Consider the following 19,919-nt stretch of genomic DNA (forward strand, 5'->3'; position numbering starts at 1 on the left):
GGCAATAACCGGCCTATAAAAGGGATCAATATGGAAAGGCGGGGCTGAGAGAAGGGAGCTCCGGGCGGCAGCTATGTGGCCAGCACAGCAGGAGCTGCTTCTGCAAAGCGTGTGAAAGATAATGGTCAATCTAGGAACAGAGATCTTTCTCTCCAAAGAGTAGAGACACCTTACTATTCATCTTAAAATGAAATTCGGACACCGTTTGCACATGTAAAAGAGTTTGGATATTTTAAGAACTGCACTACATTTTTCTCTTACTCCTTTACCTCCTATTTAAATATTTCAACTTTTCCAATCTATAGTTGAAAATTAAAGCTGGTAATTAGAAAGTTTATACCTTTAGCCAAATAATTTATTCTTCCTCCAAATTAAAAGCAAGCAAGCAAACAAACAAACAAGCCCCACCCCGCTCTGCTAAGCTGTGGTGAGCAACCTAAGGAAGGCACCACAGGATCCTGCCTCTCTGGCAGCAGATGGTGGCAGAACCCAGCGGAGAAAAGACAGCGTGCCTTTCTTCCTGGGGGCTGAGAAGAACCACTGAGGCACAGTCCTGGTCCTCCAGCTTGCTGGGTCCTGCGCTCTCACCAAATCCGTCCCTTTCCTTTCCCCTTCCTCCCGACTCTTTCCCTCCTCTCCCTCCCTTTCTCCCTGTCTCTCCATGACAGCATGCAGTGTCCTCCCTGCCTCTTGGGCTCTCTGACTAAACTTCTGATCCTTCTCTCTCCGGCTCTTCCTTTTCCCCTGAACACAGGACAGAAACTCGGGAGCGGAGAAAACATTTGGCGATCGTGTATCTAACGGGGGCGGCACAGTACCTATACGCCTGCTGGTGTGTATCACGGCTGTGGAGAGAAGCCTGGGGCACAAGGGAGTGAATTCGGACATGGAATTCTTCCACTCCCTACCTGTGGAAAAATAGTCATTCCCCGGCCCTTAAATGCTCATGTCTCTTCGAATCAAGGTGAAGGAGTAATAGACGGGGCTGCTGCCATGATGACAGAGCGTCTGACAGACCCGGCTGGGGCAGTGATGACACAGTGTCTGCCTCTTTGCTGGAACACTCACTTTGCAGTCCTGGCCACCCCGAAGCTGCCATGCTGTGAGGAATCAAAGCCAGCAGTGACCTCCACAGCAGAGAATAAAGTTGTCCCTGAAGACCTTCCACTTGGTCAGGGAGGCCCCACCAACTGAAACTCAGGATTACACGGTGCTGACTGGCCATTCCCCAAGGCTAGTCGCATCCCTACTCCAGCATCTGTGACCGTGAGTGAGTGAGTGAGTGAGTGAGTGAGTGAGTGAGTGCTCCAAAGACCTGGGTTTGATGCCCAGCTCTACATAAATGGGGAATTCCCTCACATCCGTGATCCCTGCACACGGGGGCAAAGGCAAGAAGATTGGGAGTGTAAAGCCAAACTAGTTTACAAAGCAAATCTGAGGCCAGCTTGTGACACATATGGTTCTCTCTCAGAAAATAACCAAGTAGCTAAAACTGTTATTATTGCAAGCCGTTAGTGTGGTAATTTGTTCTACAGCTTCAGACTCATTCATTTGATAGCCCTTGTCTTAACTCCAGCAAACCTTTACAAATATCCTGCACTGCACATACAGAATGCCTGCAGAGGGCCACACTTAACCGGTGCTTGAACAAAAGGGTCCACTCTTGTCTGCCCTGGCTGCAAGCACGTCCCTTCAAAGCCAACCCAAAGAGTAAAGGACCTTTCAAATGGCTTTCAAAAATTTCCGCAGATGCTATCAACAGTCAGACTTCTAGACAACAGTGATTAACCCAAACTGCCTCTCAGGGGCAATGAAGCTACTACATCTTACAGAATTACAGCTCAGACCAATCAGAAATTTTGCCGTTTTTAACAGTCTTGAGGGTAGAAGCCAGAGGCTTACACAAGATTGGCAAGCACTGTGCTAGTGAGCTGCATCCCCAGGCCCTAGATTAAGACTTTAGAGCATGCCACTCCAAGGTTTAAACACAAACAAAATAGCTTTTCCCAGGACCTCGACTCCTGAGCAGGCTTCTAGCTCTGTAGAGTACACAATAGAGAAAAAAAAAAAAAAGCTCCAGGAAAAAAGCCAATTTATAGAAGGGCCAGCCTGCTTGAAAGCTGGTAGGGAGGTACATAAAAAAGCGCTTGATTCTGTTTATAGGACCCGACTAATTTTTAAACTTAAAAACGTGTTTTAAAAAAACAGCATGTTACTGTTTGTGTTAACATGACAAAGAATGTAGCAGAAAACAGTAAAAAAAAAAAAGTACTTTTTCAAGTAGCTTTTCCTTTCCTGACTCTCCTCGGAGCAGCTGTCTTCAGTGCGTGGGAAGATGGACTGTCTACAGGGCTGGCTTCTGCTTCAGGAACTCGGCGCTGCTGGGCTAATTCTACACACATAATCCACGAGCATCTCAATTTATTCAGGCTTGTGTTTGCTGCCAGAGTAATTCCGTACGCTGTGGGGGCTGTGATGCCCTGGCTAACATTCCCAATCAGCTTGGCACCACCAATGCTGGGAGAGAGTATGTCCAGCAAAACTGGCACTGGCAGATGAAATTGGCTGGTATTTTTAATTGCCTTGAAATTAATAGATTAGAAATGTCCCCCTGTTTGTGTTCCACAACATCTTCATTCTTGGCGTATGAGAACGGGGGGAGGATGGCTGAGTTGCTGAAGTGCTTGCCATGGAAGTGTGAGGCCCAGAGCTGGATCTCAGAATCCACAGAAGAAAAGAGGGTCTGGTAGCACATACTTGCAGTCCCAGAGCTGGGGACACAAAGACGCAGAGATGTGCCTGGGCTGTCTGGCCTGCTTGTCTCAAAAACACAAAACAAAACAGCAAGGCCAATGGTGTCTGAGGAACGGCACCTGCCTCCTCCCACACCCATGTGAACACATACAACCAAGAATGGCTAAGCTGAGGGTGCTGGACCCCACGGTGGCGCTCTCTTTGGGCCACGTGCTTGCGTCCTTTCTCTCTTTCCACTGCCCTGACTGCAGTTTCCAGGGTGGCCAGCTGCCTGCCAGGTAAGTTACATGAAGTTGATTGTGGAGTGTCACCTACTCTGGACGGTGGCTGTGGGGAGCAGACATGGACGAGGTGACTGAGCAGTACGGTTTAATGTGATAGAAACTCAACTGAAAATCAAAGAAGCAATAAGGCTGCGCTGGCCAAGTGAACTACTGCCAGGTTCTATGCTATGGTTTAGTCTGCTCCAGCATCTATATTTAGACGTTGTTCCAGTACTGGCAGACCCTAGGCAACATCAAAGATAAATACTGGCTTGAGATGTGCTCGGCAAGCTATGTAATAGGTGGGGCCCATAGAGGGAGCTGGAGACACTCCACATCTGGGTGGATTCATAGTTTCTAGTGCCAGGCAGGCCCCATTCTACCCTCATGCTGGCAAGGAGGCCTTTCCAAGACGACACGGGCGTGGGGTGGTTTGTGGCTGCATACATGGAATAAACACAGCACCCCTTCCGTCCTCGGGATCACTAGATACTCATTCCACAGCAGAGGCTTGTGGACAGGAAATTGGCAGGGATGGTCACAGGGCTTTGGTTTAGAGAAGCTGACATGGCTTTACCTCAAATTTCTCCAGGTACTGGCATGCACCTTGGGTCAAGGGCTTTGAGGCGTGCTGCAAATGTGCTGAGAATGTTCCAGTCAAAGCGGAAGGAAAGGAACAGAGGCACCTAACAAAAGAAGCAGTTGCCTGGGGCTGGGGAATGGCACAGACCTAGAGCACGTGAGGCAGCATGTGCCTGGGGTATCAGTGCTGCGGAGATGGCGGCAAGAGACTATCTGGAGTGTGTGGGCCAGTCGAGCTGGACTGGTGAGCCCTGAAGTTCAGAGAGCTCATGGCTCAAACAATAAAAAGAAGAGGACTGAGGAAGATATCCGACATCAACCCCTGGCCTCTCTCTCTCACACACACACAGACACACGCATGCGCGCACGCAGAGAGACAGAGCACACAGAGCTACAGACAGGAAGACAGAGACAGAGACAGAGACAGACAGAAGTTGCCTGTATAACTGGCAGTTGAACTGAAGATTGCAGGCAAGGCCTACAGTGGCTGCCTTCCGGTTGGCGATCAGTAAACACAATGGATGCATATTGATAAATCAAGTGTTAGGGACTGTGATGAGCATCTGCAACTTCACACAGAAGTTTCCTCACAAAGTCTGCTTGCCAATCCTCAGCCCCATTCTGTACACATAAAGAGAGAATCAGCCTTTGGTTCCAAGGTCCTGTGAGAGTGGCTCCTGTGTGTAAGACCTCAGTGCTGGCTGGTTTTATGTCAACTTGACTCATCTGAGAGGAGGGAGTCTCAATGGATAAAATGCCTCCCAAAGATCCAGCTGCAGGCATTTTCTTAATTAGTGGTTGAGGAGGGAGGGCCCAGCCCTTGTGAGTGGTGCCAACCCTGAGCTGGTGGTCCTGGGTTCTATAAGTGGGCTGAGCAAGCCATGGGGAGCAAGCCAGTCAGCAGCACCCCTCCATGGCCTCTGCATCAGCCTTTGGGTTCCTGTCCTGACATCTGAGGATGAACTGTGATGTGGAGGCCTAAGCCAAGTAAACCCTTTCCTCCTCAAGTTGCTTTGGTCATCAAAGCAACAGTAACCATAGGACAATCTTCTTGGCTGGGTTTTCCTCTCGTGCACCTCTGGTTGAAGTAGCCACTCCCAGGCTCTCCGACAGCCCCAAATGTGGTGGTAAAGGCTCATGATATGGTGAAACACTGCCACTTTACCACCCAAAGCTAAAGATGAACTCTGATGGCTACAGCCAAGTGAGCACTCAACCCTACACCAATCCCCATAGGCATGGCCTCTAGGAATGACTTCAGATCACACAGGCTTGGACAAGCAGTTCCTTCCCTTGACATTCTAGCCAAGTGCTGGCACTGAAAAATAGAAACCAGGATTTCTGATTTTCATTACAGTGTGTGTGTTGGGGGTGGGGTGGAGAAAGGAAGAAAGAGAATGAATGAATGAATGAATGAATGAATGAATATGACTATCAGGGCCTATATAGATTACACCAGGAAGCTGAGAGAGCTAGACTAGACCACCCATGGGCAGGTACAACCTTAGAAGGTTGACCACCTATGTTCATCAGCCAGGCCCTACAGCCTGGCTCCCCAGCCTTTAGCTACACTGCGAATGGGAGATGCAGGGTTCAAGATAATGGCCTGTGGAGGCCATTTCAGATTCAAGCCATGATAAGCTTTCCCATGAGTTTTTCTGAACTCAGGAAGTCACTGTGCTCGGTGGTGTTGTACTTACTTGCATTCCTACGACAGCTGTCATTTGACCAGAGGAGTCACATGCATATTCATCCGTGACAAGAAGCCCTCTGAGAGGCTATCAACTCCCAAGCCAGGAGAGACTGGTGGATCATGATAAGCCACCGAATCCCTCCTGTGGCGGCTCCATCCCTCTCAATCCTTCCGTGAGCTGGGCTGCCTCATCCCCTGATGCCTGAGATATTCAGGAGCTGCTCTGCGGGTCTGGACACACCCCAGGTAGTTTGTGCAATGCAGCTGCGGTTACAGCATGGCCTGTGGCCAGTTAACAGGGCTCGGGGGCTCTACCTGCTGCTAGCCTTTTCTGTTCCCTCATCTTAGCACTGAGCATCTCTAGGTTTGTGAGGATGGTAGTCTGTTCTTAGTTTCAGAGCTGTGTGGGCTCTTTCGTCACTGGGATCCCAGATGTGACCTTCTTTACTTAGCCAGCTGAGTCACATGTGAGGAAGATTCATGTGAACTTCAATCGTCGCAACCAGCAGAACTGTTTTTCTGTTCTCCCATTCAGTGCCCACATGCCCCAGGAAGAAGCTACGCAAACAGCATTTGAGCATCTATCCATGTATGGCCTGGCAGCAGGAATCCTGTTGAAACTCCCGTAAAAGATGGCCTATTATCTTGCAGTCTTTCTCACCACTGGCTTTCTTTCTTGGATCCCAACATCAGCAAAGAACCTCCATTACCATGGAGGGGTCAAGAGACTGAACTTGCTCTTGCTAAGTCACCTTGTCCAATTGTAATGTACCAGTGCTTCGAGGTAACAGACATTATCTTTCCAGTGCAGACACTGAGGCTCAGGTATACAACTGATGGCGAAGTACCATGACCCACAACCAGATGGCACAGACCCACAATCAGATGGCACGGACCGTAAACATTCCAGTCCAGGTCAGCACCATCTCCTTGGCAAACACAGTGAGATCAGCAGTTGCTCCTGTCGCTAGCGCGTGGACAGTATCTATAAGTGCAACTTAGAGGCTAAGTTTCCATCAATGTTTCCTTTATAGAACTCTTTTTTTCTAAAGTAGAAAAAGACTTTCTTTAACCACAAAATATATAATAATTTTTAAAAGGTCTTTTAAAGCAAAGACTAGTTCTCCATCCATTTAGATACCTGTATGCTGAGAAGGCAGGCACCAGGTTTGAATCCAAAGGCTCTCACTGCTGTGTTCCCTCACCTAGAGACCCCTATAATCTAATATAATATTATCTCTTCATCTATAGTCAGTTACTCTACATGGGTTTAACTTATGGGGTAATCATGTCAGCTATTTGTAGATAAATGTACTAGTAGCTAGCCAAAGAACTAACATGGGTACGTCAATCTGCCCTGAACCAATTCTAGAGAACTCCTTCCTACCTCTGCCACAGGATGCTGAGAGAACTTCAAGCAGGAAGCAACAGCAAGGAGCCCAAGGAACCTCACAAATTAAAGTGATTCACCCAGGGGAGGCCTTAGGAACAGAGGACCTCGTACTACTTCCCTGACCCACTGACTCCCTGCGCAAAGGAAGCCTTGTGCTGAGAAAACCGTGCTCAAACATCACTCGGCTTGTTGTTTAATAAAAATGCTGAGAGGCCTGGGGAGATGGCTCAGCAGGTGAGGTGCCTTCCACACAAGCATAAGTCCTGAGTTAGGATCCCCCAAAACATGTGAAAATCCGAGGTGCTGCTCTGGGAAGAGGTGAGAGGGGAAAAAATAGGCAGGTCTTGGAAGCTCGCTGCCAACCATCCAGTAGAAACCTGCCCTGAAAATGACCTTCTGCCATCAAGCTTCTGACAGAGTCCCCTGAGGGAGAGTGTCTGGCCAGACATTTGTCTGTCAAACTGCAGAGGTCACATGAGCCACAGTGTCAGGGACCCTTGTTTGGTCAGGAAAAGCCACAACTTCATGTAAAGAAATCAATCCTGCCTGTATCAAGTGCGAAACTGATCTGAGAGCTGAGCAGACAAGGATTCCATTCTTAGAAGCTCATTCCTGTTGCATAGTTGGTTATTGCACATGGGTTTAAAAATCAAGGGGTTATCAGGTTAGTTACCTGGGCAGAAAAGCAACTCAGTCTTTTTCGGAAGCCCCGTGAGTAACTTTCAAGTGAGAAGGTAATGGCCACCAGCAGGAAGGAGAGCTTTTTCTCGGTGGCTCTGTTCTGCTTCTGTTCCTCCCTGGAGCCTGCCCCAGCACTGTGGACCCAGCAGAGCCAAAGCCTGGCTTTCTTTCAGGAAGAGGCTTGAAAGCAGGCCCTGCACTTGAAATTTACCAGTACATTCAAAATTCATCACCTTACTGGAGTGGAGATTGTGAACTGGGTTTTCTAGAGCACGGACCACTGCTGCTGTGCCATGTACTGGAGACCAGGGCTCCAGAGGACACTCAGAAACAAGGCTACAACCTGCCCTCAAAGTTATCACCTCAGCCCAGAGGGAGATGGGGGGGGCACTCTTCCTCGGCACAGCCTTCTTTGAGACGTGTTTCTACCTTTGCTGCTGTTCTGGTGTGTGCACGCATACAAGGCATGCATGTGGAAGGCAGAGGACAAGCTGAGGGGGTCAGTTCTCTCCTTCCACTGGTGGGATCCAGGGATTGAATTCACACCATCAGCAGCCGAGAGTAACTCTACTCCCCACTACCTTGATGCTCTCTCCTCTCTCTCTCTACCCCGTTCCTTTTTTAAAAAAAAAAAATATTTTTCGTCTGTCTTGTTCAAGGGCAATGATCTGTTCCTCCACATACCTCACAATTTTCCTGGATCCAGGTTTATTTCTGAATCCTTGGACAGCCAAGAGGTTCTGGGTGTGTGGCTGAGGCAGACAAGATGTAAAGAGGTGATAGGAGGTATGGATCCAGGCTAGCTACCTGCATTTATCTACTGAGAGCTGACACGATTACCCCATGTTTAAACCCACATAGAGTAGCTGATCGTAGACTAATGGATTATAGTTATAGGAGACTCTAGGTGAGGGAACAGAGCAGTGAGAGCCTTTGGATTCAAACCTGCGCCCTGCCTTCTCAGCCCAAAGGTTTCTAAGTGGATGGAGAAATAGCCTTTTCTTTAAAAACCTTTTATAAAACTGCTGTCTATTTTGAGGTTAAATAAACCCTTTCTCTGCTTCAGAAAGAGAGTTCTGTGAAGGAAACAATGATGGCAGTGGCTGCAACACAAGGGCCGCCTCCCAGACTCCTGCCCACCAGGTTGTACTGGGACGGAGCCTAGAAACAGGCCCTGTCCCAGGGGCACTGGCTCTAGAAGCTGAAGGAAAAGGTTTCAGAGCAGCAGCTCCGGCTTCCTGTGTTCTCATTTCCCGCAGGCCAGATGCTAATTGCCTTCTGTGAACATCTGCCTTCATTCCATGTAGCCAGGGCCTGGCAACATGGGCATACAGACTCAAGCGAGCTGCCCGGAGGAGCTGCTGATTCTTTGGTCCCATTTAGAAACAAAACCACCAGATTATTTTGCTAGAAATTTATAAATGAGAAGAAAAGACAGAAGGAGCCTACATAGGGGAATGTACAAGAGCCCAGGCTAATCACTGAGTATTCTGTGTTGACTAGTCCATGGTGGGTATCACACCGACACCCTCCGAAATCAATCCTACATGAAGCTGCCCTTCCACCGCTGGTTCCTACAGGGGTCTGCCTAGGAGACATCCCACTCAAGTGCTCAGTGTCTCTGAGTTTCTGGACCTAAGAAGACAAACGACAAAAAGTCACCCACAAGGGCTAAGGAGATGGCTCAGTGGGTCAAGTGCTGCCTGTGCAATCGTGAAGACCTGAGTTTGATCACCGGAACTCACATAAAAAAACCCGGGTGCTTGTACTCTCAGGACTGGGGAGGGAAACAGGTGGGGTCCTGGGTTTTGAGGATCGGCCAGTTCACACTACTTGGTGAGCCCAAGACAGCAGGATAACCTGTCTCTAAAAGCAGGGTGGATGATGTCTGAGGAACAGTACCTGAGGCTGATGTCCAGACTCTACTGGCACACAGGTGCACATTCACATGAACATGCATGTATGCATGCACACGCATGTGCACGCACACACACACACACACACGCACACACACACACACACAGATGCACACACACACACACAGATGCACACACACACACACACAGATGCACACACACACACACACAGATGCACACACACACACAGATGCACACACACACACACACACACAGATGCACACACACACACAGATGCACACACACACACATGCAGGTACATGACCTCTGAGATCTTAAGTGATGTTTAGAAAACTCCTACTCATCCTCATTCAGTAGATCTATTTTCCAATCTAACCACTTTTCAATGGAAATCCCTGAAAAGCCAGAGATTTCACCTAACTGTGCCTATGAGGTATTCATAGGATTCTAAAGCCACTTCAGCAGTTGACTTTGGTTATTCAAAACTGTTGAGATGCAACCCAAATGGGAATACGTTACACAAAAAGCAAAATCACTTCAAAATGGCATCATCAACTATATCATTCATGTAATGTGTTCCAATTTTTAAGTTTTCCATATTTGACAAGTCATGTTTCACCTTATACATACATTCTGAAGTGTCTTTTAAAATTTTTTATTTCATGTGCATTAGTGTGAAGGTGTCAGATCCCTTGGAACTGGAGGTACAGACAGTTGTGAGTTGCCATGTGAGTGCTGGGAATTGAACCCAGGTCCTTTGGAAGAGCAACCAGCGTTCTTAACCGCTGAGCCATCTCTCTAGCACCCATTCTGAAGTTTTTGATCTTCTCAAATTTAAGTCATAGAGATCAATTAACTTGAACTAGTTCCCAATTTTTTTACACCTTCTATTTTTTTTTTCAGTCCTTAACCCCTTTTCCCAACCGTAAAAGGGGAGAATAAAGCAACGACTGAATGAATGCAGCAGAGATCTACAGAAACAAAAAACACAGGAGCCTTCTAGAGGCATGACCTGGCCATGCACAGCATGTCCTCTGTGAGGATCTAGGTGCAGTGAGTAGTATGAGTGAGGCCAGAGAAGCCCTGGGCTGCTGGCTGGCGGAGCAGCACAGAGGACAGGCTCACTCCATCAGGGGCACTGTGCCTGTGCTAGGATGGTTTAACCCACAGCGACCCATCCACGTGCTGCTGTGCTCCCTGACAAACACAAAGCAGGCCACCATGTCATACTCCAAGAGTGAAAAGCATGCTTCCCAACTACCAGGCTTTGCCTTATCCAGACCGTCTATGCAGTGGAGATGAAACAGCAAACAAGTGAGAATATAAATGAACTTAGCCTGGGGAGGTGGTGGGAATTCAGAGCAGATAAACCTGTCTGTTTGCAGTAGCATGGCTTCCATGTAAGCAGGTAAGTTTATTTTAACACACAATTCACTGTGCCACCTAAATCCAATTGCTTTTCCACAGTCAGCAGCTACTGTGTCTATGGATGTATACTGTGTGTATTGATGTAGCATTTCCTGTGTTTGACGCCTCTCAGGGAAGACCAGGATCTTTGAAATGGTGTTTTTAGATGAACAGATATGGAAAGAGGCTTACCTCGTCCCATTCTAAAAGGTAGCTGGTGATTTTTGAACCATTGTCAATTGGAGCCTAAAAGAGAAAATAATGAAATGAGATTGGAGAAGGCTGTTCTGAGACAAGCTAGCAACTTGATGAAAGACAGTAGCTGTCATGGCACTGTGCTGTCCCCTCAGAGAGGCAGCCAGCACGGCTTTGGTAGACACAATTACCTATGAACTTTCTGCAACTCAGCTTTAAGAGAGACCTCCCCACTGGCAGGCCTCCCTGGATAATAAAACACACCCACTTCCACCTCTACCCACACTCCTGCCCTGCTTCCTCTGGATAAAACTTTGAAGAGTCACTTCGAGTTCAGGTACAGAAAGAGACAAAAGACTCGCTGTGTTACACAGACGTTGCTTGGGGCTGGGAGCAGGCACAATCATGCCTGACTTTTTTGTAACTTCCCCTCACAGCTTTGGGTTTTTGTTTTATTCTACATTTTCCTTCAAGTACTTAAGATTAGAAAGCCAGCTGTGGCATTAGGTATCCCTTAACAACCCTCCCCACTCCCTACCCCATCTCCCCACCCTTACCTCACCCTTCGTCCACCAAAAAAGAATTAAAAAGAAAAAAAGAAAAAGAAATCTATTCTCTGGGTAGACTACCAGAGGGTACTAGCCATTTACATGTTAGCAAAAAGAAACTTCACCCTTCCCTGTACTCATGAAAGAAAGCTGACACCACTGTCGCTGAGCAGACAGGGTTCCACAAATCAAGTAGAAACTTCCCAGAAAAAGAGCACTTTACAGAACCTGAGCTGTCAGAAGGGGTGACCCTGTGCCGTTACTGGTAGAAAGTTCCAGAAAGACAGAGGAAGTAAGAGGCAAGCAGTAGGAGCCTATCTTGTCTCAAACTATGCTTAGGTTCAGTTCTTCCTCACACAGAGAAAAGTGGCCAGTGAACTGCACTGTACCCTCGTAGCCAGAAACCTAGATTCTCACTGAACCCCGGCTTAACCGCCTGTTTGCCAATGGTTTGCTGTTGGCTGTTTAATATCAACATGGAACTTTCTCATTCCAAGAATGAAGAAGAGAAGTGATAGATAACTGGGAGACTATACAGAAATCAACCATTAAACCACCCTATTTTATGAGAAGCACTCAGCAAACGGCACCTGTCGCATTACCACTATTATTAACAGAACATCATCAAGGCCCTGTACGTGCCACAGGTCCCTGTCTTTCCCTCCCTTCCTGCCAGCCTAGCTTGCAGGTGAGCGCCATCAGTCAGAAGTTTTGAGCTCTCGTGGGTCTGGGCTGGAGGGCAGGCTACAGATGCATGTGGACATGTAAGTAACTGGCAAAGCTTTTAGGAGAACCCGACTCTATGGAAAGGGCTAAGTGGACCACAGTTCACAAATGTCTGTGTTGTGTCCGTCATTGAGACTGCCTCGTGATGTTCTCCCGCTCTGCTCCCCCAGACCCCAGGGTGAAGTCTTTGGAGCAAGGTCATCTTCCATGCCACTACTGACTCAGAGAATGCCAGTTCTCTGGCTCCCTCAGAACAGGCGGGAGCTAGAGATGGTCTCTGGCACACATGCCTTTACCCAGTGCTCCGCCAAGGAGCCCACACCAGCACATTTAAAGAGAAGCTGAGCTGAATCCAGGACTTTCATATGTTTGCAGATGACTGAAAGGAACAAGAGGGTATTTCCGGCCCCCAAGTGACCTCTCTCGAAGCTGCTGGTCCACCTGAGACCCAAATGTCACCCAAGCATGGATCAGAGACATATCAGTGATTCCCAACTTTAAGTTTGTAAGACCCCGGGGTCCCTCTGGTAATCTTCAGATTTCTTCTATTTTATCAAGAGCAATAGATTTTTAATTCTTTCCTTTGAAAAAAGATGGATTTCTATTAGCTTAAGTGAACTTATTTTTAAATAGATCTATATTTGCCAAGGAATTAACCAATGATGATGACCAGTTGGGTGCTAAAACTCTGAAAAGGTGGGAAATCACTGACCTGTATTATCCCTGGAAGCCAGGAAGGAAAATAAAAAAGTTCAGATTCTAAGCCAGTTGAAACTTTGCCTTTGTCCCAATAATGCAGTCAATGCCAGCCGCTGACTATGAGCACATGGCTACATATACCAGGATGCAGAGAGACCTGGCTATGTTTATATTGTCACTCGCTGTCTTCTCCCAAGCCCTCTCACCCCTCCGCACTATGGACCCATATGCCTCTATCAACTATTTGATATTTTCTTACTACATTCTAAGATATCAAGACATGGAAATAATGATTTAAAAGTGATAGTAATCCATTTTCTTGAAAACATGAAACCGTGAGTAACAGGTTAATGGCATACTTTAAAGAAGGCACACCCTAGGATCGCTTGCTAGGCAATGGTTATTTTTAGACAATACACTGCATTATAAGAAAATTACTACATGGAGTTCAGGGTGTTGAAAATAGGAACCCTGATTGAGCTATGACTAATTAGTGAAAATTAATGAAGTCTTACTAGAATATAGAACACAATCTATTTTGTGAAGCTTTTAACTATCAGGTATTTCAGCTTTACGTAGGAAGAAGCCAAAAGAACTCAAACCTACTCTATCTAAAGCTTCAAACTTCGTGCTGAAGTTTACAAATGTTTGCAAAAATGAACCAAACTAATAGGAAGAGAAAGGGATTTTAGGTATTTAGATCACTTACGATGCACTGGGAGATTTACCAAGTTCCTGAGAAGGTGTTCACGCTGGTCGTGCAGGCCCTTCCCCCCAACCTCCTCTGCTTTACTTTCAGGGGAATGGCAACTTCTGATACACCATAACTGGGTCCACATAGGATCACACAGGAAACCAGGGCCCACTGCACAACAGGACATTTGGAATGGCCACTGACTGCCCTGACACGAACATGAGCATCTTCTCGGTACTGTGAGCTACCCACCTTCCACTGCAGGGTTAGAGAACTTTTGCTCCTGTGTGCCAGCTTGGGAGGGAAGGGGCATTCCGGTGCGCAGCTGTGTGTGGTGAAGCTAACTGGCTCGGAGCAGGAGCCCTTGACGGAGTTGTACATGGCGTACACCCTGCAAAGGAAACAGACAGACAGAGGGAGCATCAGTAGCTGGGACCCAAGACCAAGCTTCTCATCACTGCTTCTTCCCTGGGCTTTGAAGCCGAGCAGAACTCCTTTCCCAGGAGAACACTGTGGCCTAGCCCTGAGCTAGCCCTCGTCAGCAGCTGCAGGGACAATCTGTTCAGTGAGGTCTCACCCAGCCCCACTGCAATGAGAAGTAAGTTTACTGACTGGAGAAGAACATTCGACACAGGAAAGTTGGCTCCCAGTATGGCTTTCATATACACATTCTAAAAACCAACAGGCTTGACTTGGCTATCTAGAAAAAGGTGAAAAGCAAACCAATTAGGAACTAGTGAAAAGGGGTGTGATGCGGTGATCAGGGTTCATAGGCTGCAGAGAGTGTGCAAAAGGACAACAGGGTAGATGGGCACCGCAGAACTACTCAGAGCACGGAGTATGCTGAGCTAAAAATATGGATGCTTTACCCTAGAAAGCTGCCGGCTACTGCCAACCGCATCTCTCTCCAATTCAACAAAGACAGCTTTCCAGCAGTCCATCGACATGCATACTTAATGCCGACACACAGCACCAAGATTGATGATTTTCTCTCTGCACTCTGAAGCACTTGGCTCAGCCTTCAACATATGTGCCTGATTTCAGGGTATGTAAATCAAAAGTGTTAAGCACAAATGCAGACTCTATCCTTCAAGGCAATCCAAGAAGCCATCTTATATTTCTGTTATTTGCCTTACGGGAGGAGATGATAGCATCTGAGGCAGACAAATGACAGCGATTGTGAGGAAGCTCTCTGCCCAGCCCAACTGAGAAAAGGCTCCTCTGTGGACACAGTGTGAGGAGGGACGTGATGACACAAGACCAAACGGCAGTGATCTGGCAAGAACACGTCTATGTGTGTGTATGTGAACCATACATTGTGCCAGACGTGGTCAGGTTCAAGTTTAAACTTTATTATATCAGAATTCTCCAACTGAGGTCTTATGGGTTGCACCTAGACCAAGATACACGTGTGTTGTAGAAGTGGACCTGGTGTCTTTGAATATCAGAGCCACCTAAACATTTTAGGACTTAGACTGTGATCATCACAAAAAGAGCCAATCAGATGCTGGGCATTCCCAGTGGTCACAGCATCTGAGCACTCAGTCCACGCCTGTGAGTCCAGCATGAAGGAGGCTGAAGCAGGATCACTGTGAGTTTGATGCTGCCTTGGGCTACTGTCCTAGTCACTTTTTTTTTTGTCAACTTTACACAAACTGGAGTCATTTGAGAAGAGGGAACCTCATAGAGACAATCAGCCTGACCTGCAGACAAGCCTGTGGGGCATGTGCTTGACTGATGGTTAATGTGAGAAAATTCCATTAATTAATAATAAAGGCTCACTATGGGCAGTGCCATTCCTCCTAGGTGGTTCTCTAGATGGTATAAGAAAAGGTGCTGAGCAAGCCAGGAGGTGCAAACCATGAGTAGCCTTTGTCCACGGACTCTGCCTCTGTCCCGAGTTCCTGCCTTGTCTTCCCTCAGTGACGGAATGACCCGAGACTTGTAAGCTTGAGCGAGGTGTGGTGGTGCCCATCTTTAATCCCAGCACTTGGGAGGTGAAGGTAGGCAGATGTTGTTAGTTCAAGGCCAAGGTCTAGGATAGCTGGGGCTACACAGAGAAACCCTATCTTGACTGGCACCACCTACCACCACCAGAAAAAAAGAAGTATGAACTGAAATAAACTCTTTCCTTTCTAAATTGCTTTTGGTAATGTTTTATCACATCAATAGAAGGCTTAACTAAGAATTACAAAATGAGTCTAGGCCAGCCTAAACAATGTAGTAAGATACATAAACAAAAATCAACAAAAAAAGACCATGCCATTATCTATGAATTTATGATTAGCTCTGATTATATGTCATTGCCACATTCGTGGACATTCAAAGAACAGGGAAGTGAATGAAGCGACCAAGAAGGCGCCATCAGCTAAATGGACAAGTATGGAACACTCTATAGGACTGAAAATGACCCCAATAAAAACACGAAGAGCTAAAGGAAAAGCTGTGGAGCTCAAGAAACTTAAGAGACTCTAACCAAATTGCATAGTCAGGTTACATTTGAATTTCTATAACAACAAAGTGAAAGAGGAAAATAAAACTTTATTTTTAGGACAACTGAGAAAAAGAGAACAGTTTCCAAGTTTTCAAGTCATTAAGAATTACCATTGTGTCTTAAGGAGCATGTAATGATGGAAATGCTATTTAAAAATGAAAGTAGATAATATCTAAACTTGACTTCAGGATCTTTGATAGCAGAGTTTGGCAGAAGAAGCTGAAGGCAAGCATAAATGTCCAAGGTGGTTATACAGTCCACATGCAGTCCTTTTGCTCATCTTTAACTGTGAAGACTGTTACATTTGATGGTAGAGCATGTACTCAGCATACATGAAGCCCTGGGTTTAATTTCCAGCAAACCCCTCTCTACCAAGTTGATCAGCAAGGAAAACTAGGTTAATGTTAAGGATACCATAAATGTGCTATAGACACTAAAATTTGCTATATTATCCAATCACATCGGTTACTTCTTATTAGTGAAAACTGTTCAGCAAATAAATAGTAACTAATTATAACTGTAACAGTAGCTAGCTACATTCTTACGCATGATCTCTACAAAAACCTTGAATCTTTGAAAATAGTTTGTATGTTACATAGTCTACAGAAAACAGCAAGATTCCACCAAGGCTAATGGCCTGAGTTTGATTCCTGGAACTCACATGGTGGAGGGAACTCACTCCTGTTGGTTGTCCTCTGATCTCCTCAAATTAATAAATCAATTTAGGAATCCAGTTTTCCACATGAGAGTGATGAGTTTTCCCTAATATCCTGTAACAGAAGATCTATAGCATAAGACCATTTTCTTGGGTTAAATAAATCTGCTGGATTTTCTTTTGGAGTTATCCCCTCAAAACGGAATATTGCCCTGCATAATTAATTTTGTGTTGGGGTTCCATATTGGTTTCCATGTCAATACAAGCCAGACACGAAGGACGCAGGTGCTCCAAGAATGTCATCACCAGGCTTGCAGCTCCTTCCCACATGTCTGGGACATCCCAGGGGCCACAGTCTCCAGTAAGCAACAGCTGTTTCATAACGGTGCTCTGGGCTGGTCAACTAGACTTTTGAAAATGGTTCAGTACATGAATTTTCTGGAAAATGTCATTCCATGATGTCACTTCTGGGCAGCTTCTTGGACTAACTGCTTATGCTGGTGACTGGAAATGTGCTGCTAAGTTTGACTTGGGCTTGTTGTCCGTTCCATCGCTTAAATCCCCGACAGGAATATTACTGATAGAAATAGTAGTTCCTATGTTTTCTAAACAAAGTTCAAATTTATTTTTAAAAGGCTTTAATATACATCGAAGCACAGGAGTTAAGAAGGGGGGGCAAGGACAGTGATGACAGCAGTCCCTGCCCTACAGTGGGCACAGGCCTCTCCAGAGTCAGTTTCTAATGTCTAAGTCCTGGATTCCCAAAATAAGAATCATCTTAATACTATTGTTTACTTTGTGAAACTGCCAACTAAAGGAGGAACATAACTTCTCTGAAAAATGCCTGGAAAAAAACATTTGTAGATATATAAATATTTGTGTGTGTGTGTGTATGTGTGTGTGTGTGTGTGTGTGTGTGTGTGTGTAGTTAAGCATAGTGTTTAAAGAGGTGTTACTGTGATTTACATCTTTTCTTTAAAACAGTTTGTGTGGGTGAGCTATGTACCTGTGTGTGCAGGTGCATACGTGTGTAGAGGGCAGCAGAAGCTTTGGTGTCTTCCTCTGGGACGCTAGCTCCCTGATCTTAGAGACAGAGCCTCTCCCCTCCCCCCCCACTGGCCTGAGTTCACCCATTAGGTTAGGCTGGCTGGCAATTACACCGCGGGATCTTCTGTCAGAGCCTTCTCAGCACTGGGATTGAAAGCATGTGCTACGGTTGCTGGTTTTTTAAATGTGTGTTCTGGGGACACATGGAGGCCCTTACTGACTGAGTAATCTCAGATTTTTTTTTCTCCAACTCCAACATATAATCTCAATGTCTTTGTTTCTCCTTCTCTTCAGCTTCCCTTAATAATACACTAGATTTTATACAACCCATAACATTATATCCCTAGTGAAAGCACTGATTATCCTTTGATAATTATAAATTTATTCCTTTTAAATATTATATCAGTTAATTAAAAATCTAAGAAAAGACCTAAATTTTACAAATCAATGCACACAATATATGCAGAGGCCTTTTTTCTTCAACCACATAGCAACAACAACAAGAACATGGTGGAAGAGAAATACCACATATGTGTTCATAGAAAAAAAAAACGAGAAAGAAATATTTTTTAAACTTGAAATGACTTTGGACAACATTTTCCACATGCCGTGTGGTTCAGATGGCAGATACTAATAAAATAGCTACAGGGACATGGTCAATAGCTCTGCCTATAGGACACCCTGATCTCAGCAAACCCCACTGATCTGAGGTAAGAACAAAGAAGGCAAGAGCTGTTCCTGCCAGGCAAACAAGACCAAGCAGCAGGCAGTTTTTGCTAGGACTCCATAAAGGGAGCTTGCTACTTTATGAAAACAGGCTGATTGCCTCATAGAGTACCAACACGATGGGGGAGGAGGCCGAGAGGTGAGGTATCACGCAAAGATATCAGACAATCTGTGGCTAGGATAAAACCCGAGCAGAAAAATCAAAGGTAATCCGAGGCAGAGAAACACCGAGAAGTAACAGGGCTGAATATGAACAAAGCATCGATGAATGAAAATATCCCAGCGAAGCCCCCTATTCTGCAAATTAAGTATAGGAAATTCAGTAATTAAAAACACAGTAACTAGAAAGCCTACATGGTACTTTAGTACACAATTTAAGAATGAAGTATTTATGTGCCAAGATTTCTGTAGGCCTCAATCAAAATGCATAATATTAAGAATTTGGAGGGGGCTGTGGTATAGCTTAGTTGGTCGAGCGCTTGCTCAGCACTGCATAAGCCAGGATGGTGACACACACCTGTAGTCCCATCACTTGGGAGGTAGAGGTTGGAAAAGCAAAAGCGCAAGGTCATCCTTGGCTACCGAGACCCTTTCTCAAAAAAAAAAAAAAAAAAAAAAAAAAAAGGAAAGAAAGAAAAGAAACAAACAAAAATAATAGAAAAAAAATACAGCCTATTTTGTGTTCTTAAAAGAAATATCCATGTTGTCTTATTTGGCTTTGTGGGCTTGAGCAGGGTAACATTTCTAAAATCTTAAGAAAGGGGTGATGGGCTTAGCTGCTCCTTTTATGGCTACCAGATGATGTCTTCCACAGCAAATGGTATTTGCACACAGCCCACTGCGGCCTAACTGGTGACTACTGAATTTGTGATTAACTCTTGTATTCTTGGAACTTTGCAAGTTCTCTGTATCATTACAGAGCATTACAGAAAACCACAACTGCTCAAAATGCTGGGAACGAGGGATCATGTGATGCCCAGGCCTAACTGATACATCTACAACAGGAGTCCTTCCAGGTCAGTCTGGAAGTGCAGGGTGGACTGTAAGAGCCAAAGGGACAGTAAGCGTCCCATGAGACTGTGTCCTAGAAATGTCCGGGAAGCCACACCCATGCGCATAATGTAGCTACCTAAACAAGACCTGGACAAGGACATCACCAATAGACATGGTGATGTGGAAATCTCAAGCCACATTAACCCTAGACAAAGACCTACAGGCAATAAGGAATCCTGAGAGCTGGAGAAACAGCCTTGCCCGGAGAAGAAGCTCTCTCTTAGTTATCCAAGACCAAGCAGTCAGCTCTGAAAACACACATACAAGGAACATTCTATGGACTAAGCAGGTTATATTTACTTATTTAGAATATATATATCAACAATTAAAAGAAAAGGAGGCCATGAATTTGAGAGAGTTAAGAAAGGTATATGGAAGAGACTGGAAGGTAGAAAGAAGAGGAGGAAAAGATCTGATTTTAATTTCAAAAAA

At 45.7% G+C, this 19,919-nt stretch overlaps 1 protein-coding gene across 3 annotated transcripts in view; it reads right to left on the bottom strand.

The window, feature by feature from the left end:
• The window catches only part of Fndc3b (fibronectin type III domain containing 3B), a 293,021-nt gene that overhangs the window by 59,421 nt on the left and 213,681 nt on the right, over positions 1-19,919 (bottom strand). For all 3 annotated transcript variants that reach the window (XM_060378158.1, XM_060378156.1, XM_060378157.1), the window contains exons 10-11: positions 13,765-13,903; positions 10,843-10,896 (exon numbers count right to left, since the gene is read on the bottom strand). In XM_060378158.1, the coding sequence (XP_060234141.1) occupies positions 10,843-10,896; positions 13,765-13,903 (193 nt within the window). The remainder of the gene's footprint in view (positions 1-10,842; positions 10,897-13,764; positions 13,904-19,919) is intronic.

Source organism: Meriones unguiculatus, chromosome 2 (assembly GCF_030254825.1).
Source record: "Meriones unguiculatus strain TT.TT164.6M chromosome 2, Bangor_MerUng_6.1, whole genome shotgun sequence".
Taxonomy (NCBI): Eukaryota; Metazoa; Chordata; class Mammalia; order Rodentia; family Muridae; genus Meriones; species Meriones unguiculatus.